This window comes from Erinaceus europaeus, chromosome 9 (genome assembly GCF_950295315.1).
Source record: "Erinaceus europaeus chromosome 9, mEriEur2.1, whole genome shotgun sequence".
Taxonomy (NCBI): domain Eukaryota; kingdom Metazoa; phylum Chordata; class Mammalia; order Eulipotyphla; family Erinaceidae; genus Erinaceus; species Erinaceus europaeus.
In genome coordinates this window covers 21,985,024-22,008,311 of record NC_080170.1, presented here as the reverse complement: position 1 = coordinate 22,008,311, position 23,288 = coordinate 21,985,024, and the positions used below count along the sequence as shown (strand labels likewise).

Below are 23,288 nucleotides of genomic sequence, written 5' to 3'. Positions count from 1 at the left end.
CTGCCAGTCACTCCAGTTCTAGAGGTGAAATGTGGGAGGTGAGGGCAAGTCATGTGCACCTTCAACTTGGAAGTTAGGTGGAATGGGTGTGTGTGTGTGTGTGTGTGTGTGTGTGTGTGTGTGTGTGTGTGTGTGTTTGTGTGTGTGTATGTGTGTGTGTGTGCGCACGCCTCCAGGGTTATCACTGGGGCTCAGTGTCTGCACCACGAATCCATTGCCCCTGCTGGCCATTTTTTAATTTTTATTTTTTTGGATAGGACAGAAAGAAATTGATTGAGAGGAGGGGAAGATAGGGAGAGAGAAAGCTAGACACCTGTACACCTGCTTCACCGCTTGTGAGGCAACCCCTCTGCAGGCGGGGAACCGAGGGCTGGAACTGGGATCCTGGCACAAGTACCTGCTCTTAATACTAAGTGTGCTTAACCCAGTGCACCACCGCCCAGCCCCAGTGCAGTAGGTTTTGGACCAGGCCATCTGATGCTGCCACCCTGCCTCAGCCAGTTATTACATCTAATCCCAGCCATCCAGCCTCCTCGGGAACTGGGAGCCCGGTTGTGCGGCAGATCTTTGCCATGCTCATGTTCTAAACACTGGACAATGACAGCTATTGTTTTGCTGAAGAAACATGTGCAAGCAGCTTGTTCATGAACTTGGCAGAGACCTGTAGCTTCCCTCTGTGTCTGTGGCAAAATGGAAATGACTCTCATCCCAAACTTTAGGATGAGGCTGATTAGAACAGAGTGAATATGAATAGAGAGGGAGGAGGGAGAATCTGTGACCTGTGGCTCCTGGGGCCAAGCCTGTAATTGCAGTGACTCAGCATAGCTCCTTCTCTTCTCTCCTCTCTCCTCTCTCCTCTCTCCTCTCTCCTCTCTCCTCTCTCCTCTCTCCTCTCCTCTCCTCTCCTCTCCTCTCCTCTCCTCTCCTCTCCTCTCCTCTCCTCTCCTCTCCTCTCTCCTCCCCTCCCCTCCCCTCCTCCCTTCCCCTTTATTTCTCTTCTCCTCTCCTCTCCTCTCTTCTCTTCTCTTCTCTTCTCTTCTCTTCTCTTCTCTTCTTTCTTTCTTTCTTTCTTTCTTTCTTTCTTTCTTTCTTTCTTTCTTTCTTTTTTGCCTCCAGGGTTATTGCTGGGACTTGGTGCCTGCACTATGAATCCACTGCTCTTGGAGGCCCAATTTTTCCCTTTTGTTGCCCTTGTTGTTTATTGTTGTTGTTGTTGTTATTGCTGTCCTTGTTGTTGGATAGGCCAGAGAGAAATTGAGAGAGGAGAGGAAGAGAGAGAGGGAAAGAAAGATAGATACCTGCAGACCTCCTTCACCGCTTGTGAAGCGACCTTCTTGCAGGTGGGGAGTGGGGGATGGAACCGGGATCCTTACACCAGTCCTTGCACTTCTTGCCATGTGCACTTAACCCGCTGCACTACCGCCCAGCCCCCCATAGCTTGTTTTCTTATGCCATGTGCCTGCTGCCTGGATTCCTGGAGTCCTTTTAAATTAATTAATTATTTTTAACATAAGGACTTAATGACTTAATTCTGTGAGAAACCAGAACAGTACTCTGGCACATGCAGTGCAGGGGATTGAGCCTAGAGCCTCACACATTCAAGATCTGTGCTTTCCTGCATGCTTAACAGTCATCATGCCACCGTATTGACTGATAGAATGATGCCAGGGATGGAACCCAGGGCCTCATGTATTGGAAGCATCTGCTCTATTGCTGAGTTCCAACCCCAGCCCCCTGTACACTTTGATTTAGTTGGTGGGCACAGCCCCCATCTGCTTTGACTACTGTTGCTACTGCTTCCAGCGTTCTGACCGTCTCTGGAAACTGGAGCCACCTGGCCGAGAAGTGGATCATCAGAGTTACATACCCCTCCCCTAAAGGTGGCCCAAAGCCACCCCTCTGACCTGCTTGTGTCCTTACCACTCTAATGGACAGCTGCCACTCCAGGGCTTTCACGATGATCAGGCTGAAGACTGATGACATTATTAAGTACATTCTGGAGCCAGGAGATAGGCCACCTAGCAACAGTATGCACCTATCATGAGTGAGGTCCTGGGTTTGAATCCCAGCAGCCCATGTGGGCATCCTGGCACCTGGGGAAAGCTCCACAAGTGGTGGAGTGGTACTGTCACATCTCTCTCTCTTTGAATTTTTTTTTTTAAAGAAGCACTGTATTCCTTAGCAGCTTCTCCTTTCTTATCCTACTCCCCTGGCCGTCCTACCTGTTCTGTTTTTCCTCATGGTATTCCTTGAACAAGACGCTTGCATAGATTTCCCAGCTTTGGCCCTGCTTCTAAGTAACCTGGCAGTTCAGGATCTTAGAATGTATTAGACATTTAGTTCCTATTTGGCATGCTAACTTCTCTTGCCCGAGGGCAGGTGTGTGCCTTTTATTCACTCATAGTTCCGGGGATAGCAGGCATAGAGCTCTGCGCATGATAGAGGTTGGCTAACGCCCAAGAAAAAGAATGTAAGTGCATTTAAAACAAAAATAGACAACTACCCAGCACTGTAGTTGTCTAGCAGGTTAAATAGGAGGGTTAATCCTTCATCCAGCAGGCTTTTCATCACCCCTTTTTGGTCCTCTTTGCAACTGTGGGGGCTAGGGCTCTCCCATCAGGTATTGTCAAGTAGGCCCACCTGAGCCCTGCTGCTTAATTCTACCTGACAGGGTGGTTGGTCTGCAACAGAGCGTACAGTCTGTCAACATTATTCCTGCAGCTGAAGATTGAGAGTGACTCTTGGAACCCCACCCCCCCACCCCAGGCGTGAAATGCAGCCCCTCTGGGAGAATCAGAGCTGTTTCTGTTAGACCAGGCGGGTCCCCTTCTTGGGGGGGCTCAGGGGTCTTCTTGACTGTTGAGTGTGTAGAGATTCTGGTGGGGTGGGTGACTTGCAAGCACTTACCTGTGGAAGTTACAGTCTTTCTCCTTCCTTGTAAATAACAAGTACTTGAGGATGGACCCTTGGACAGCCATCTGGATGGTGCGGGCACCTCCCTGAAGTGGGCAGACAGTGAGGTGTGAGTGGGCTGGGAGGCCCTTGGGGCCAGCATTACAAGAGAGTAGTCTTTCAAAATGTGTATTTATTTATTTTGATAGGACAGAAAAAATGAGATGGGGAAGGGAAGACAGAGAGGGAGAGAGCAAGAGAAACACCGCAGTACTACTTTACCGCTTGTAAGTCATTCCCCCAGCAGGTAGGGAGTGGCAGCTTGAGGCCAGGGTCTTGCATATGGTAACACGTACACTCAACTAAGTGCACTACCACCTGGCCCCTCAAAAGGGGATTCTTGGACTGGGTGGTGGCACACCTGGTAGAGCAGTGTACAAGTATCTGGGTTTGAGCCTCCAGTCCCCACCTGCAGGGGGAAGCTTGAGGAGTGGTGAAGCAATGCAACAGATCTCTCTCTCTCTCTCTCTCTCTCTCTCTCTCCACCCTTTCCCTCTCTCTCTTCTCGATTTCTCTGTCTCTATCCAAAATAAATTTTAAAATCTTTAATTAAAATTTTTATTTTGTTTTATTTTATTTGGCAGAGATATTAAGAGGGGAAAGAGAGGGAGAGAGACACCTGCAGACTGCTTGTGAAATGTTTCCCCCTGCAGTTGGGGAGCAGGGGCTTGAACTCGGATCCTCACACATAGTAAAGTGTGCTCTCAACCAGGTGTGCCACCACCTGTCCCCAGAAAATATTTTAAAAAGGAACTCTTGAAAATGGATGCTGCTGGGAGTCAGGTGGTAGCGCAGCAGATTAAGCACAGGTGGCCCAAAGCGCAAGGACCGGCGTCAGGATCCCCATTTGAACCCCCTCTCCCCACCTGCAGGGGAGTCGATTCACAGGCGGTGAAGCAGGTCTGCAGGTGTCTGTCTTTCTCTCCCCCTCTCTGTCTTCCCCTCCTCTCTCCATTTCTCTCTGTCCTATCCAACAACAATGACATTAATAACAACAATAGCAATAATAATAACAAGGGCAACAAAAATGGGGGGAAAATATCCAGGAGCAGTGCCAGCACCCAGTCCTAGCAATAACCCTGAAGGAAAAAAAAAAAAAAGAAAAAAAGAAAATGGATGCTGTTACTTATTCTTCTTTGGAGTTTTCCTCTCCTGTTCTCTAAATCTAGTATAAGGATGCTGTACTGTATGTAGTCCTGTTCATCACACCCCCCCCATCTGTAGTTTTCACTTTCTGTGGTCTTAACTAGCTGAGGTGAACCCATCCGTATCTGAATATATTGCCTGCACTAAGTTATTTTGAGAGAGCTCAAAAGAACATATTCATAGAACCTTTATATCAAACAGTATTTTATCATTGTTCTATTATATTATTACTTAAATAATAGTTAGCTAGCAATAACAAGTAAAATCAAGTCAAATTCTTTCTGTGCCTAATTTATAAATTAAACTTTGTCACAGATATGTTTACATGCATACAGGGTTTGGGCTAATCCCCTGTGGGTAAGGGACAGGCTCTTGAGTGCTGTCTCTCCTGGGGGCTGTGGCACATGCCACAACTAGCTTCTTTGTGGAGCCCTAGAGACTGACATCTGGGGATCATGCGTGTCCCCTCTCTCCTGCCTTCACTGTCTCTGCTTCATGTCAGGCTTTGATTTTGACTTATTTAGAAAGTAATTGTTTACTTAGCAAGAGAGAGAACCAATACATCCCTCTGGCAGATTTGCTACTGGGGTTCCAACTTGGGACCTCCCTCCTGTAAGTCCTGGGCTCTACTACTGAACCACCTTTCAGCTGCTGTGTCAAATCTTATTGATAGATATGTAGAAAGGAAGGTTCTTGTTGGGTAGTCCTTGATGTTTTTGTGACTTGTGATCAGTGGCATAAATTACTGAAATTCTAAACACAATTAGAAAGCAGCTCCTGGACCTCTTCTTGTCTCTTAATTCCTCAGGGATGCATAGAACTTAAATCAAGGAACAAGAAAATCTGAGTTGGAGGCATGGTGAGCAAAAGGAGTTGGAGATATTGTTCTAACCTAGAGAACATGTCATTTAAAACAGTCTGTTTTTTGGGAGTTGGGCGATAGCACAGTGGGTTAAGTGCATGTGGCGCAAAGCGCAAGGACTGGCATAAGGATCCCGGTTCGAGCCCCCACTCCCCATCTGCAGGGGAGTCACTTCACAGGTGGTGAAGCAGGTCTGCAGGTGTCTATCTTTTTCTTCCTCTCTGTCTTACCCTCCTTTTCCCATTTCTCTCTGTCCTATCCAACAACAATGGCATCAACAATAATAACTACAACAGCAATAAAACAACAAGGGCAACAAAAAGGAAATAAATAAATAAATATTTTAAAAGTCTGTTTTTCTTGAAGGTTAAACTTTTTATTGCAAATAATATTTATACAAATGATTCTAATGAAAATAGACTCACATGGGTGGATGACGCTAGGTATAAGGAAGCAGAGACAGACAACATGGAGTTAGATTAAAACAGTCTACCTCCTACTATTACCTTTCCCATTTCTAAAGTGAAAGCCAGGTCAGAAAAAGGATCATGGAAGCTGAAAAAGGCCTTTTTCCAGTCATAACTGAAGACATGAACTGGGCTTTCAAAAAGACTTTGCTGCAACTTCTGAAAAGAGAGGACGTAAATTGACTGTTAAAATAAAGACACGTGCTTTTCCAAACAGCGTTTAAAAAGGAGGTAACATGGCAAGGTGTGGGGAAAGGCCCACTGTCTGGGAAATCGAGGCCATTATCTCCATGAGAGTCTGAGAGTGTCAACCCCGATCCCCCTCCTCACAGGAGGGGCAATAGGCAGGTCCCCACTCGACCCCATGACCTTAAGATGGATGGAGTTTTCCAGACCAGGAGCCTTCTTGCACATTCTTCCTCGTTCCTGTTGAACTAGGCCATAAATTACCGTACAGGCCAACTGAAACTCACCGCAAATATCTTGGTGTTGTATGTTTCATATTGGTTTGGTCTCCTTCCCCCCACCTCTGGGAGAAACTGGTTTGGCCCTTGCTAGTTTCGTGGGCGCCCTTCTCCCCGCCACCGGGACCCCTACAGAGTTCCAGAGTTCTTGGTGTGGCGTGAGGAGATGGAGGACAGATCTGTGTGGTGATTAGTTTAAGGGTCTCTCTCTGCCACCAGAGCAGAAAGACAGGAGAGCACACGTTTGCCCGCTCGTGAATAAAGCTTCTCTGCCCAGCCGTGTGTCTCTGGTCTTCTCTGTCTACCACCGTGAAGCTAGCCCTGCCTGCTAGAGCTCCGAACATTAACGACATCTTGGTCTTGCTTAACTGCTCCCTTCCCCCCTGCCCTGAGGTGCTTGTGATTTACCCTTAGAGAGAAGCCTGCCTGTGCATGGTGAGCTCATGACCAGACCTTATATGGTAAACCTGATAGGTCAAGACTTAATCCTGTATTGTGTGTGTGGCTTGATGATTTTCTCAACCTTTTCCTAACTCTTGGGTATATCTAGCTTCTTGTACCCCCCAAATAAACAAGATGTCTCCCTGAAGCTTCTCCTGGAGTGGTTGTGTTTTTCTCTCCACATGCTCGCCATCATCAGCAGTGTTCCCAGGACCCCCAAGGTGGCCTGTCTCCCCCCTCCTCCGTGGTTGCAGGCCGATGCACAGAAGAACTGGGCCCCACATCCAGGGAGATAGCTCAGTTAGTAGAGAGAAGGATTTGCATACCTGAGGTTCATATACCCTTGTAGTATATGAACCAGAGTAGTGATACTATGCTATGTCTGTTTGTCTAGTTGTCGGTCTGTCTTTCATGTAAAATAAATCCTTAAAAAAGAAAGAAAGGGGGGTCAAGTTGTGGTTCACCTGGCTGAGTGCACGTTACAGTGCACAGGGACTCAAGTTCAATTCCCTAGTCTCCATCTGAAGGGCAGAAGCTACCCGAGCTGTGAAGCTGTGCTGCAGGTGTCTCTTTTTCTCTCTCCCTCTCTTTCTTTTCCTTCCCTCTTGATTTTTTCTCTGTCTCTATCCAATAAACAATTACATATGAAAAAAAAAATTAAAACGTGGTAACCTCCCACTGTATTTTTCCAGTACTCAGTTTGATATATTACTCCACTCCTCCCCCCCATGTTAATACTGAAGTTCTGTGCCAAAGGGTCACGTCAGACTCAGGATAATTTATCCCTTTGACTCAGAGTGTAACCCTATCCCTTACTATCCCTCTCTGACTGTGTCACTGTGTTGGTCTCACTTTCATGACCAGCCAACTCTCCTTCACCCCCTCAAAGCTGCAGCTCTGTGCAGATACCCATGACTCAGTGATCCCTACCACACTCCTCTTTAGCCTGTCTTTTGCTTCAGAAGAGAGTAGTCTGGTTTCTAGTCTGAACACAATAGTGGCCAAAGGGATCATAAGCAATCCTCTGTTCTCTTGCCCCACACCCTAAGGGTTTCCTGCCTGCTCTTTGCACATGGAGATTGGAGTGTCTTATAGAGTGTTCCTGAAAAAATGGAAGTAATCCTTTGTAAACCAAACGCATGGGGGGAGGTGGGGGCTATATTAATACTCAGAGATGTAGCAATCCTTTAGCTTGTGCTAGTTCTTGCATGGGATGTAGTTATGTGAAATTCTCTCCTGAATTTTTTTTTCCTCCAGGGTTATCTGTGGGCTCAGTGCCTGCACTATGAATCCACTGCTCCTGGTGGCCATCTTTTTTTCCCCATTGTTGTTGGTGTTGTTGGATAGGACAGAGAGAAATTGAGAGAGGAGGGGAAGAGAAAGAGAGGGAGATATAGACACCTACAGACCTGCTTTACCACTCATGAAGCGAATCCTCTGCATGTGGGGAGCTGAGGGCTTGAACTGGGATCAAATCTGCTGAGTGCCAAGCTGTTGGCCAGCACAGAGAGGTCTGCATAGCCAAGCATGGGACAGGGGACTGGACAGCCAAGCCAACCCAAGTATCTTCCTGTCCCAGGGACTCTCTAAACTGGCTGTTTTGGGTGTTTTCCTGTCGGATATTATATTATGTATGGTGATTTCTGTTTTAGTGTTTTGGAAGCATTCCATTTTATTCAAGAAACCTGTTCCATGTTACAAGCCCTGATTAAAGAGGAAGTTTTTATAACTGAAAAAAAAAGTAGTGAAGATGAAACAGTGCTCTTGCATTATTCAGAAACTACATCTCAAGGAAACCCCGGCTGGACTCTGAGTATGTTTCAATTGAAAAGGGAAGCAAAGACTGTGGACCTGAGACAATCTTTCCTGAATTTTTCCTGCTTGTCTGTCAGAGTGGAGAAGAGGCTGGTGACTTAGTATGGTGGCTTAGTGTGATTTTTCTTTGTTACTTAGAGTCATACTCTTACAAACACCCTAAGTTCCAGCAGAAATCCATTCCCTCACCCCCACAGGACACACTACACTGTGGATCTCTGTCTACTATGGCAGGGAGACTAGGCAAAGAGAAAGGTGTGTGTGAGTGTGTGTGTGTGTGTGTGTGTGTGTGTGTGTGTGTGTGTACTCAGAGTATCCAGGATCGGGGAATAGTTCAGTGGGTCTAGAACACTGTGTGTGGTGTGTGTGTGTCTGTACATGTGTGTGTTCTGAGGCCACAAGGCAGGAATTAAGTGGAAACCAAGATTAGAAATTTTGGGTATAAACCTATGAAACTACATCAAATTAAAAAGCTTCTGCACAGCAAAAGAAACCACTATCCAAACCAAGAGACCCCTTATAGAATGAGAGGAGATCTTTACATGCCATATATCAGACAAGAGTTTAATAACCAAAATATATAAAGAAATTGCCAAACTCAACAACAAGAAAACAAATAACCCCATCCAAAAAATGGGGAGAGGACGTGGACAAAATATTCACCACAGAAGAGATCCAAAAGGCCAAGAAATACATGAAAAAATGCTCCAAGTCTTTGATTATCAGATAAATGCAAATCAAGACAACAATGAGATACCACTTCACCTCTGTAAGAATGTCATACATCAGAAAATGTTACAGCAGCAAATGCTGGAGAGGGTGTGGACTCAAAGGAACCCTCCTGCACTGCTGGTGGGAATGCAAATTTGTCCAACCTCTGTGGAGAGCAGTCTGGAGAATTCTCAGAAGGCTAGAAATGGACCTACCCTATGATGCTGCAATTTCTCTCCTGGGGATATATCCTAAATAACACAACACACCCATCCAAAAAGATCTGTGTACACATATGTTCTTAGCAGCACAATTTGTAATAGCCAAAACCGGGAAGCAACCCAGGTGTCCAACAACAGATGAGTGGCTGAGCAAGTTGTGGTATATATACACAGTGGAATACTACTCAGCTATTAAAAATGGTGACTTCATCATTTTCAGCCCATCTTGGATGGAGCTTGAAGAAATCATATTAAGTGAAATAAGTCAGAAACAGAAGAATGAATATGGAATGATCTCACTCTCAGGCAGAAGTTGAAAAATAAGACCAGAAGAGAAAACACAAGTAGAACCTGAACTGGAGTTGGTGTATTGCACCAAAGTAAAAGACTCTGGGGTGGTTGGGGGCAGGAGAGTACATGTCCAAAAAGGATGACAGAGGACCTAGTGGGGGTTGTATTTTTATGTGGAAAACTGAGAAATGTTATGTACAAACTATTGTATTTACTGTTGAATGTAAAACATTAATTCCCCAATAAAGAAATTTAAAAAAAGAGAAATTGCCATGGAGGGTCTGTGTGGTGGTGCACCTGGTTGAATGCACACATTATCGTCTTCAGGGTCCTTATGCTCAAGCCCCTGGTCTTGCCCTGCTCTAGGGAAGCTTCACAAGTGGTGAAGCAGGTCTGCAACTGTCTCTCTCTCCTCCCCTTTATCTCCCCTTCCCTCTCAATTTCTGTTAAAACTGTTAAAAGTTTAATTTCCTTCGGAGTCATCCAGGAGGGCTTGAAGATCACATCTGGTCTTTCAGAGTCAGTTGAATAGTAAGGAGAAAGGAAGATGGTGCTGGGTTGGTAGCGCTGTGGAAATTCTTCCTAGTTGCTTTGTAAGAAGATGGATGGGGAATCACATTCATTACTTTTAAATTTGATTTTCTTAATCCACATTAAAAAATATATGGTACAGTTGGGGAGGTGACATCATGGGTAAAGTGCATGCTTTGCAAACCTCATTACCATGTATAGCCAGAAAGATACTTCTCTCTCTTTCTTGCTTTCTGTTTCCTCTCATTAAAAAAGCAAAATAGGGGCTGGGTGGTGGCACACCTGGTTGAGTGCATGTTACAGTGCACAAGGATCTAGGTTTGAACCCTTAGTCCTCACTTGCAGGGGGAAAGTTTCATGAGTGGTGAAGCAGTGCTACAGGTCTCTCTCTGTCTCTCTCTCTCCCTTTCCACCACTCCCTTCCCTCTTGATTTCTGGCTGTCTTTATCCAATAAATAAATAAAAATAAATAAATTAATTATTTTAAAAAGAAAAATAGTAGGATACAACTTCTCATCTATCACATTGTCAAGGGTTTTGAGAAAACAGACCTGTAAGGGGCCGGGTGGTGGTGCACTTGGTTGAGCTCATGTATTACAATGCGCAAGGGCCCGAGTTTGAGCCCCCGGTCCCCACCTGCAGGGGGAAAGCTTCATGAGTGGTGAAGCACAGCTGCAGGTGTCTCTCTCCCTATCACCCCCTTCCCTCTTGATTTCTGGCTGTCTCTATCCAATAAATAAAGATAATAAAAAAGAATTTTTTTAAAAAAGAAAACAGACCTGTATATTGGCATGGGAATGTAAATGTGATTTCCAAACATCTACAGAAAATTCTATAGTTCAAAATATACTACAAATATCTCTTAATAAAGGTAAAAAATATGTAGGAGAAATAAGCATCTAGAACAGTCTCTCCTAGTCTAGTGTCTGTTGCCATGAGCAGAATTTATTCCCCGGCCCCCATCCTCAAAGGGAATGACTGTCTCTGCAGAGAAATGGAGGCAGGTGTGTCCTGATGCCAGCATGGGCCCAGGATTGCACTTGAAAAGAAATGATTAGTCTGGTATCTCATGGCAACAACGTCAAGGAGAGGCTGCAGATGTGTGCAGGGAACTGCCCTTGAAGACAGACTCGGTCACAGACACAGACTCAGTGTGTACCTTGACCAGAGACACCCGCCAATCCAGGACACCCCCACAGAGGATTGAAAATGATGGAAGAGAGACAAATCACAAAGGATCCAGGTCCGAGGAGCCCCAGTCCTGCTTCTTTCTGAGCACATGAACTTGGGCAAATTGTTGAGCCACCCTAAGTCTTTATTTACTTCACCAGAGGTACAGTCATGCTCTTGTTAAAAGAGAGGAAGTATAGAAAAAAGATCTGGGAACTGTAAGCGCTGAGTAAGTGGAGAGTGTTACCCCCTTTGTGCAAACACAGCCTGTCTAGGCTGGAACATTTGTGCTGCAGGGAAGAAAGTTTCTTCACAGATGGAAAAAGACCAGAGTCTGGCAGGAGGAAGGAAGGAGAAGCTGTGTATAAATGTGAGAGATTAACACCACTGAGACTAAAATGACTTAGAGTTCATATTCAATTTTAAAAATCTTCTAAGCAAAAGCACTTCAATCTCTCTTTTAAATATATATATGTATATATATATAAATATATATATTTATATATATATATTTAAATATATATATATATTTAAATATATATATGTATATATACATATATATATATATATATTGGGTGGGGGAGATAGCTTAATGGTTATGCAAAGAAACTCTCATGCTCTGATTAAAAAAAAATTAGGACAAAAGATACATATTTGTTTAAAAGATTTTTTTTTTTTTTTTTTTTTTTAGATCAGAGAGAGACTAGAATACTTCTCAACTCTGGCATATGGCAGTTCTAAGGATTAAACCTGAACCCTCTAGGCTCTCAGATACAAAAGTTCTGTACACTAATGCTGAGTGATCTCTTAAAGCCACCTATTTCTTGTTTCTGTTGCTGCCACCTCCAATTTAGGGAACTCTCATTCCAGATGCACCCTTGAGAGACCTGGGACAGAGTGGCAGCTGGTGTGACAACAGAATGCCTTCTCTTACCTATGTGGTGTTCACTTATATATCAAATGGAATTGCTTTCCGGAGATACCAGATGCAGTTTACAACACAATCCAGCTGACACATAGACAGCGGCATGCCCGTGCGGTCATGCTGCCTGGTGACCAGACACAAAGGGTAAGTGGTCCCAGTAACTGACTCAGATGATCACGATGATTCAACACAATCCAGCACAGTTCTGTTTCTCCTCTGTTCCAGGATTTCCAGTTTTCCAGGGTTTGTAATGAATACTCTCTCGATTGCAGTGATGATGATAATGATTATGATCATTATTTCACACACATACGTGTGTGCACACACTTGTACACACATCCATATTCACACACAGTCTCACTTGAAAACACACTCATGCACACATGCACATTTGCTTTCATCCATACCAGAACACATAAGAATACAAATGTTCACTCACATTCACATATACAAACACACACTGTCACACCCTAGAAGACAGAGATCCTGAACCTCTCTGCGAGCAGATGCCATCTCCTTCCCTTGACTTCCTTGACCCTTAAGAGTTTGCCTATAACTTCCTGTCCCTATCTGGCTGTCTCCCATCTCACCGACTCAAAGTGGAAGAATTCTCTTTAAAGCTTCTCTACATCTCTTCTTGCCTTGAAAAGCACTGGGGCACAATTTTGTAAAATACTATTAATAACAAATAATAATAAAAGCACTGGGGAGGGAGCCGGGCGGTAGCACAGCGGGTTTAGCACACATAGTGCAAAGCGCAAGGACCAGCACAAGGGTCCCTGTTTGAGCCCTGGGATCCCCACATGCAGGGAGGTCACTTCACAAGCAGTGAAGCAGGTCTGTAGGTGTCTGTATTTTTCTCCCCATCTTTGTCTTCCCCATCTCTCTCAATTTTTCTATCATATCCAACAACAGTAATGGAAAAAAGATGGCCTCCAGGAGCAATGGATTTGGAATGCAGGTACCAAGCCCCAGTCATAACCCTGGAATCAGATAAATAAATAAATAAATAAGTAAAAGCACTGGGGAAGATCTCATTCACTAGTAGAGCACAGGAATTACATATCTGAGGTCCCAGACAGCCTAAGTTCACTCTCAGATGCCATCCCATGCCAGGGCTAAACAGAGCTCTCTCTCATAATAAATAAATAAATAAATAAATAAGTAAAATAAATATTACTGGCCCATCTTGCAATCAGGGATTTTGGAAACAGTGAGCCCTAGGACCTTTCTATCTTAGTTGTCACATTCAGCATCTAGTAGTGTGTCTGCCTGGAACTTAGCTGGAGTCTGGAGTATTGGGCAGTACGCCAGCTTCCCCCTGCTTATCCCTGCAGTCTATTTACATAACCAGTTACCTAGGAACTGCCCTGCCTGCAGGGCATTGGTTTAATCCCATTGGTTCATGATGTCTTTTTGCTCTGCCTCCTCTCGTAGTCACCCGGATTTCCACCACTCTCTTTTTGCTCCACCCTCTTACGTCACATCCTGTTTTCACCCTACTTGGCAAGTGTATATACAGCTGCTCTTCTGTTTTAACACACTTGGGATTGCCTTCCGGCTCTGAGAGTTCCAGAGTGTATCTCCTGTGATGTTAGCTCGGCACGAGTTCCTGATCCCTCTCCCACGCAGCAGCCTAGGTTGGCTCCAGTTGAGTTCTCTCCAACCCAGAGAGCACTTGCTCAGGAAGAAGCACCCTCAGGCTCTCCTAGCACTGGAGTGAGAGCACCTAGACACCTCAAGATGGAAGAATGTCAAGTGTGTCCCTATCAGAACTCTCAGCAGTGTTTATTGACAAAATTACCTCACATCAAAAGGAACAGGAAGATCAAAGATGTAAAACAATCCAGGAGCAATTGTCAACACACAAATTACTTTCAAGGTGTGGGCGACTTCAAGAGTGTGTTAAACCTTGATGACAGTAGTCTTTGTCTGAATGTCATTAGTCAGGTGCAATTCTCTGATGCCTCAAGAAATATTCAGGTCACTCTATTATGCACAAACCCCAAGCCCTTCAGGGAAGTAGCCAGAAGTCTGACTTAAAGATAAGCATTTTGCATAATCTCAAGGCCTGTGGGCTGCCATTATAACTGTGACACTAGTCACACTTGTGCCTTAAAGAGGAGGGAGTTGTGACAAGGAGAGCCTGAAACCTTGCTTAGTAGGGAGTGGGGTGTCTGTTAACACTCAACCAGACATGTGTTGTAAACATGGAGGCTTCAGGTAAGATCAATAGAATTTCTACTAACAACAAGTATCAAGAAGCCTGGGATCAGAAAACTTCAACAGGCATCCTTAAAGGGGTGTATGTACCCAATAACTTTTATAACTGAACAGGTGATTAGAATCAGTCAAATTTCCCAAACCACCTCTGTAGGATTAATAGGTCCAGGAGCTCAAGGCTTGCCATCTTTAAATCCCAGAGTGTGGTTAACTAATGCTACTGCTATTTAAAGGCTACACTATGACCTGACCCATGTAATAGGACAAAGTCCAAATTCTTTTCTTCTCCTCTTTCTTCCTCTTCTCCTCCTCTTCTTCTTACTCCTCTTCTTCCTCCTTCTCTTCTTCCTCCTTCTCTTCTTCCTCCTTCTCTTCCTCTTCCTCTTATTCCTCCTCCTCTTTTTCCTTCTCTTCCTCCTCTCTCCTTTTCTTTCCTCCATTTCTTCCTTTCCTTTTCTTCCTTCCTTACTTTCTCTCTCTTCATATTTCTTTTTTTATCTCCGCCCCTTCTTTATTTTTTTAATCCCGCTCCTCTTTCTTTCTTTCTTTCTTTCTTTCTTTCTTTCTTTCTTTCTTTCAAAAGTAAATGATCCAGGTCCGGGCAGTAAGTGCATATAGTGCAAAGCATAAGTATTCCTGTTTGAGCTCCTGGCTCCCCACCTGCAGGGGAGTCACTTTGCAAAGCAGTGAAGCAGGTCTGCAGGCGTCTCTCATTCTCTCCCCTCTCTGTCTTCCCCTGCTCTCTCAGTTTTTCTGTCCTATCCAACAACAGAAACAACAACAGAAATAGAAAAATGACCACCACGAGCATTGAATTCTTAGTGCAAGCACCGAGCCCCAGCAGTAACCCTGGAGGCAACAAAAAGAAAAAGGAAAAAAAGAAAAAAGAGAGAGAAATGAAAAGGAAAGGAAAGGAAAGAAAGAAAGAAAATAAAAGAATGAAAGAAAATAAAAGAATGAAAGAAAATAAAAGAATGAAAGAAAATAAAAGAATGAAAGAAAAGTCAATGATTTGTACTTCTGACTTTCCCTTAACATTGCATCCACTCTGTCTTGGTCCTCTGATTCTTCTGTCTCCCAATCTCTTCCAAAGGGAAGGTGTAGAAGGGTTTGTAGAGGTAGGATTCCCTTTTGGGGTCTGACACAGTTTCGGTGGAAAAGCATTTCAAGAAGACACATGTGACAGGTGTGCAGTTGCTAAATTTGTTTTTTATTACAGTCCAAGACGAGTTTTGTGCAAAAGTGAAGTTACAGTTAAAGTTAGGGTTAAAGCTCAGGGGACAGATTCCCACGAACCTGGTCCAAAATGAAAGACCAAGACCTTCTCTTTACACTCTTCTTATGTCACACCGGGGCCCACTTTTCATTGGCCCAATGGAGGTAACTCCTCTCTCTTCTTTCTTTCCTTTCCTTTTCATTTCTCTCTCTCTTTTTCTTTTTCTTTTCTTTCTTTCTTTTTTTTTTTTTTTGTCTCTAAGGTTACTGCTGGGGCTCAGTGCTTGCACTACGAATCCACTGCTCCTGGTGGTCATTTTTCCCATTTTTGTTGTTGTCATTATTATTGTTGTTGGATAGGACAGAAGTGTAGTGAGAAAAACCCCCACCAACATGCACCTCAGTTAAAACAAAAGTGTGCTAGTGTACATCCCAGTTCCATTGTGTGCAAACCCAGTGAAAACAAAGTGTCAGTGCTCCTCAGGCCCCCCTGTGTCCTGCATTGTCCCTCAACAAAGGGCTAGTCCTGAAAGCCTCCTTTGTGTTAATAGACAAGTAGGGGAAGTCAGACCCAGAATCCTACCATAGGAAGAGAAAGCAGCAGGCTTTGGAAACATCTGAGAATCCTTTTTTTTTTTTTTTTCTATTTTCAAAATTTGTGTGCATTATTTTTAAATAGACAGTGTATTACCAGAGTTCAACATCTGGAGAAAACAAAAGATATTCTGAGAAAAAGTTTCCTCCCATCCAAACACCCAGTTTCCTTCCTGCGCGACCTCCCCTGTGCCCTCACTTTAGCTTATGATTTCTTCTGAAATATCTCTCTGCATATACAGACATATGCCAATACCAAATCACACTTCCTACTCTTTTTTTTTTTTTAATTTTTTAACCAGAGCACTGTTTAGCTCTGGCTTATGGTGGTATGGGGGATTGAACCTGGGACTTTGGAGCCTCAGGCATGAGAGTCTCTTTGCATAACCATTATGCTATCTACCCTCTGTCCTCTTCCCACTCATTTTATCCCCCCACACAAAATAGCCTATTTCCAGATACATGTACATGTAAAAAAAAAAAAAAAGTCATTCAGAGGATCTTTCCTTCTCCCTCTCCCTCTCCCTCTCCCTCTCCCTCTCCCTCTCCCTCTCCCTCTCCCTCTCCCTCTCCCTCTCCCTCTCCCTCTCCCTCTCCCTCTCCCTCTCCCTCTCCCTCTCCCTCTCTCTCTGTAAGGGCTCTGTCTCTCCTGGCAGACTCTTTTTCCTCTTTGCTTCTAATTTCAGATAAGAGAGAGGGAGAGGAAGAGGGGAGACACCACAGCACCATTCTACTCTTCATGGCACTTCCCCTTGGTGTTGTGTATTGTGCTCCCATGTGGTGCTGAGGGTTTAAACCAGCATCCTCACAAACGGTGCAGTGCACACTCGACTGGATGAGCTATCTCTCAGCTCCTCATAACTCACTTTTAGTATAGATTGTTTGTTATCGAGTAAAGTCCAGACAGCTCTTCTGACGTCTGGATCTTCCCTGCAGGCAGGATAATCACTGATAGCTAGAGATACTGACAGGTCACACTTCCTCTGTCCAGATCAGGTCAGAGAGAGGAGCATGAGACACAGGCCAAAGCTGGGAGGCCAAGGACCCAGCACAACATCTCATGAGAGCCTTGCCAAGCCATCTGCCTATGATGTAATCATTTGAGGAACCGAAGAAAGGGAAATTGAGGAAAAAGGATTTTTGAAAATGAGAAAGAGTAAGTGGGCTTCCCAACCAATACGTTCCACAGCATCTTTTGCTGCAGATGTGGTGGTAAAGAAAGTCACTTCCTGGAGCCAGTGATGCTATTTGTGAAAGAAAGAAAGAGTTAAAGATGGGGAAGGGGTAGAGAGATAACTCACTGGATATGGAGGCTGCCCATATCCATGCATGTGAAGCCCAGGTGCAAACCCCAACTCTACGTAGGAGATGCTATGGGAACAGATGAAGCTCTGGTGTTGTGGTATCTCTCTCTCTCTCTCTCTTTCTCTCTCTGAATTAAAGAAATGGGCCACACTGCATGCATAAGGCTCCAGCTCTGCAAACATGAACGGAGTGGGTTTGTAGTTCCTATATCTGGAAATACCTGTCTGAAGAAATTAAGGAAAGGGTTGTGTTGAAGGTTAAAAGCACCACCGTTGGGGCCTGCCCAGCCTCAGACTGAAAAAGTAGACAGAGGAGGCAGTGTGGCTACCCTACAAGGGTTCCTGTGCCCACCGATCTCCTCAACAGAAACCTGTGTGCTTTGCAGTATAGACAAGGCTCTGTATGAGCATGGCATTTTGGGTCTTTGTCTTGAGGGGGATGGTGGGGCTGGCCCTGGGGGCTTTCACAGGTGTGTCCAGGTGTGTGGCCCCTGTCCTCAGGAAGGAAGCACCTCCCCTAACTCTGTCCTCAGGGACCTGAAAGGGGTCCCAGCCTCAGATTCCAGAATGCTGTGTGCAGGGGAGTAGGAAGGGGGTATCTCCTGGGCATGTAGATAACTGGATGGTATGCGGATTATTTTGAATGCAGTTCTGGAGGTCCCACAGACTTATGAGAAATTTACTTTTTCTTTAAGCCACTTAGAAATGAAATATTGAGGATATTACTGAGAACTAGGATTTTTTTTTTTTTTTATCAGAAATGACCTTTCTCATTTATTTGATTTTTTTGTATGTATGGTGTCAGAGATGGAACCTTGGGTCTTATACATGCAGTGCAGGTATCTGTCACTGAGATTAATCCTGGATGCAGAAATAAGCTTTCTGTTGGAAAAATCAATCAATATAGCAGGGCAGATGACTTGCTACAAAGCACCTGCTCTTTGCTATGGAAGTGTTTCTCTCTTTCTCACACAAGTCCCCTCTCTCTTCTCTCTTTGAAGTTCCCCATCACTCCATAGTTCAGAATATAAACCCTCATTTCGTGCCATGGGTTTTAGAATCTACATCTATGTAGATTCTAGATCTCTGTATGTTTGTAGTAAAGTTGGTTCTTTTTTTTCCTACCAGTATGTCTGATATCAGTTTTTTTTTTTAAATCTATTTCATGAAAGAGAGAGGTCAGAACATTAGTCTGGCATATGTAGTGCTCAGAATTCATGCTTGCAAGCCCAGTGTTCTACTGCTCTGCCTGCCTCTTCTAGGGAGGCTGATGCTAATTTGATGTTTGACACTTCAGGATAAAAGCCAGAGGGATGCATGTGGGAAAGTTCCTCTCTGTCCCTGTAGGAGAACATGGGGGCATTGTCCTGGGAAGCTCTGGGCTTTACTCCCATCAAAGGGCCACTTTGGAGGTCAGTCCATTTGGAGGGGTCAGTCCCCCATGCTGGCCTTCTCCATCTTCCCTCCATCCCCAGCCCTGCCCCATTCCTGGCTTTGCTTCCTATTTTCAACTATACCCATGTGGTCACAATAGTTAATCTTGGCTTCCAGGCCCAGACTGCTAGATCCAAAGAGGAGTTGCTCATTGTGTGTCCTGCCTGGGTTCTCATCCACTTAATCTGTCCTGGTCATTTGGAATGGATTCAAATGGTCCCTGAAGTGCTGTATGCATTCACCCCAGTTTAGAGCCTGGCCCCCACCATACTGTAGGAGCCTTCGGAGCCGTGATCCCTTTCACATTCTCTCTGCCTTTCTGTCTTTCTATAAAAAGAGAACTTCTTGATTCACCGTGTTGGATTCTTTTCAAATCAATATATTAGCAGTCAGCCCTAGAAAACTATATACTGGTCCTGGGATTGGTTCTAGTCACTAAGTCTCACCTGCCATTTAGTGGGTCTGCACTATCTGGAACAATGAATTTGAATTTAACTCCCTCATGTCCTTCAATTTAACTGTTACTTGCAAAAATGAAACAGAGAGAAAGAGAGAGACTGCATTTGGAAGGAAAAGGGTGTAGTGTGTCCTTGACAAATACCATGAATAAGTCATTTTAATTATATTTTCCTTTTACTAATAACAATAGTCGGTAGTCTTATCTTCAGTAATACTCTCACATGACAGCAGATAAGATTCCCCAGCATTGTTGTTTGGGGGATATTACGTTTCATTTTATGTTTAATTGACGAGTTACACTTACCATAGCCATTGCCAGAGAGATAGGGAAGCCTCTTAATTTTGAAGAGATGACGGAGGGTTTGGGAATAGGACAAAGGCTGATCGATGGCATATATCCTTGTCCCTTGGGCTGAGCTATTCCTGTTCCATGCTCAGTTTCATCTGCAGATATATGGCTGCCTCTGTGACTCTGTGTAAAACACCACCATTAAAAATAATAAAAATCACAAAGCAAACAGAGCTGGTAATAACATTTCTTCCCACTTTCCTCTTTCTTTCTGAAATATCAGTGTGCAGAAAATGTCTCTTTCAAAAAAGATGTCTAAAATGGTAATAAATAGCAATAAGAGAGGCAGAAAGAGAGGTAGAAAAATTTCAGTGTCGGTGTCAAAGGGCTTTCTCATAAGTTTTATCTGATGAGGAGAGGTTAAACGTAACTATGGAAACATAATTAATGCTATCAAAACCTTGACTTGAAATTATGTTTCCAGAAGAATGTCAATGTCACCTTCTCTTGTTTTGAGAAGACAACATTTTATAAACAAAGAATGAATCTTGCCAGCTTGTCCCAGGTATTTTCTCATTATGTTCATGTTCTTAACTAGCTGAAAGGGAAGTCAGATTTTCTCCTTGTAATTCTCTCAGATTCATTTCCCCAATAAGTCATGATAATTTTCTTCCTTAAAAAAATACCCCTACCTTCAAGAAAAAAAATACCTATTTTTACTTTTCTTGGCTGATTCTGATAGCACTTAAAGCTAGCATCTAGCCTTCTTCCAATTTGCCTAATTTTGGTACTAATATCATGAAACCAATCTGCCCTATTGGTCTCTGAAATATGCAGGAAACTGCCTTGGTTTTCCTGCAGCCCTCAAGGCAAAGATGCTTTCTTATCTCAGAAACACAGAATCCAAGTCACAGGCTGCTGATGGGAAGAGATGTGTTTTGTAAATCGAATGGAAAATCTTTATATTTGTGGCAGTGGGTTTTCCACATCTTGTGTAAAGCATTAAACTTATTTTTTCTCTTCAAAGATTGTTTTATCTTTTGAATATTTTATTCCCCCAAATGGAAGCTATCTCCATTTAATACCTCCAGAACTAAAATAGACACATTATCTCCCAGATTCCAATTTAGACTTTGGTCAAGAGCGTTTTAGTAGAAATAAGTCTTTTGATCACAGGTTACTGGAGCAAGGTGGTTTATAATATTACAGTTAAAATATTAATAATTCCATTGCCTGATCACTTCATATACTAGCACCAGGAAAATCACCTTAATATTTGGTGCTCTGTGTGCCTAGTGATTACTGTCTGAGGCACAAGGTCCATTATCTGCTAACCTGTTAAGTTTGCATGGCATAAAGACACGATTCTCCATATTGTGTAACAGATTTCAAAATGACTTTTTAACACTTAAATCTAGGCATCTTTACTTTATTTGAAAATGGTTAAGGAAAGCAGTTTTTCACAAGCTGAGTAAAGATGATAACTATTTTCAAAACTATTTTTCTTCAGAGACACTGGTTTGTCAGAACCCAGTCCTATTTAACAAATGTAGGAACTCTAGATTTTAATGCTTTTTCCCCTAAAATAATAACCATATGGTGCTCTTAGTGATCAAAAGTGGTTCTTAAAAGTAGGAAGAGTTTTTTTTTTATTATTATTATGAAAAAAGAAAGCACAAGAAAAGATCTTCCACAGGCTTTCTAGTTTAATGTTTTCAAACATTAAATGCTGGTGCCTGAGTGGCATTCTGTGTGGAGAATAAATGCAGATTGTGCTGCTAATGTGATTGTTTGAAGATGCAACTAGAGGCAAACACATTGGCTTTAAGAAAAGTAATTACCTGAGGAGTTGTATTATTGGTTCCCAGCCTATAAATGAAAGAGGAAAACATCAAATAAATGACTCAGTCTGTTCAACCCTCACCCCCCTCAAACCTCCTCACACCACAATTTTGCTCAGGAAGTCTCTGTCAACAAACAGTTACACCTGAAGGATTTGAAATGTAAATCTGTGGAGACTGTGCACAGAGCAGGTGTAAAAGCTGATGACTTAAACACCTAAAATCCCTTTGGTTCCAGAGAGATGAGAAAATATGAGCATCTTACCCATGATAGCTAAAGATTTCCCTCCACTTGTCAAGAAATGAGATTTTCCTGGTGATCTCCTCTAAATCCAGCTCTTGGGAGCGTTGTTCCTGACCCGAGGCCTCCATGTCCACTTAGAGAGTGTGAGGAGTTGGAAGAAGGGCGTTGTGGACACGGAGAGAGGCTCGGTAGTGACGTCAGCTGGCTGGCAGGGATGGTCAGGTGTAGGGTGCTACCCCTACTCCAATCAGCATGGAGATCATGCCACACAAAAGCTGCCCTGGGTGTACTGTGAGTCCCTACTATCAGATCATGATTAAAGTTTCATTAGAGCTGAATATGTTGTGTAGTTTTGCTCCATGTACAGAAGCCATGACCATTTTGTCCAAGATACATATTTATCAACAGAAGGCTTGCTATAACTTCTTGATATCAAAGCAACTGGGATAATTTAATTGACGAGAGATGCCAGGCTAGTGGAATGTGATAGCACCTGATACTGAGGTGTATCCATGGAAGTGTTTGACGATAAGAAATGCATAGCTGAGGGCCAGGCGATGGCACACACGGTAGAGTACACACACTACCACGAGCCAGGACCTGGGTTCAAGCCCCAGGTCCTTGCCTGCAGCAAGAGGGGGTAGGTGGGGGGGCTTCACAAATGATGAAGAAATGTTGTATGCACTTCCCTCTAAGTTTTTCTCTGTTTTGCCTAATAAAGGGGGGGGGAGGGAAAAAATGGCCACCAGGAGTGGTGGATTCACTGTGTAGGCACCAAGCACCAGTGACAACCCTGATAGCAATAAAAAAAAAAAAATTATATATATATATATATATATATATATATGTATTTTAAGTGAAAGGAAAAAAGGCTTAGCTGAAAAGCCATCTGGTTGATATTTTAAAATGATAGTAACTACTGTTGGTTGATCTGTAGGACAAGGAAGAAAGTGGCAGATAGATCTTCAGTGAAGAGTTTAGTACAGAGAAATTTTGCATATAGTCTGAAGAAGGATCAGCCATAAATGAATCCTTTCAGCTCCCTTCTTCTAACCATACATCATCCTCCTTTAAGATAAAAAGTGTGTTTTCTTCTTTATAACTTTGTAGCTAGAATGTTTGTATCCGTATTCAGTATTTACTGGGCAGTCCCAGCACCGGGAAAAAGAAAAAGAAAAAGAAAAGAAATGAGAGGAGATGATCCTTGCTCTCAAATAATTTAATGTCTTGGAGTTTCCTATTTAGAAAGCCGTATTAAAAAATAAATTCTGGATCTGCCATTTAAATTATTTAGCAAGCCAACCCCAGAAAAAAAGAGCAGCTGTACATACATCTCCCATTTTTTTTTAAGACTCATTACTGAATCTGTATGTTTTGGGATTTTTTAGTGTCCTCACTTGCAGAGAAACCTGTAAATGTAGGGCCATAAGTCCCAGTGACTAGACAACATCAATAGACCATTTTGTTGCTTCCAATAAGTGTATTTTGAGTGTTTCTGTGTTCTGGGCATGGTATGATTCCTGCTATTTTGTGTGGAGGAAGTAGACACCTTTACAAAGAGGGAAAATGCTGTGGACATGGTGTATACCATGCTTAGGCATGGTGTACAGGGGGCAGGCAAGAGAGAGACCTAGTGGTTAAGAACATGGTACCTGGGCCTGGACTGCTGAGTCTGTAACATATGCACTC

At 43.4% G+C, this 23,288-nt stretch overlaps 1 protein-coding gene across 1 annotated transcript in view; it reads right to left on the bottom strand.

The window, feature by feature from the left end:
- Positions 1–23,200, bottom strand: part of MINDY4B (MINDY family member 4B) — a 50,914-nt gene extending 27,714 nt beyond the window's left edge. Inside the window, exons 1-6 of the mRNA XM_060197083.1 lie at positions 23,188–23,200; positions 21,621–21,732; positions 21,356–21,383; positions 19,530–19,697; positions 5,467–5,586; positions 2,908–2,999 (exon numbers count right to left, since the gene is read on the bottom strand). Coding sequence (XP_060053066.1) covers positions 2,908–2,999; positions 5,467–5,586; positions 19,530–19,697; positions 21,356–21,383; positions 21,621–21,732; positions 23,188–23,200 — 533 coding nt within the window. The remainder of the gene's footprint in view (positions 1–2,907; positions 3,000–5,466; positions 5,587–19,529; positions 19,698–21,355; positions 21,384–21,620; positions 21,733–23,187) is intronic.
- Positions 23,201–23,288: the final 88 nt, after the last annotated feature.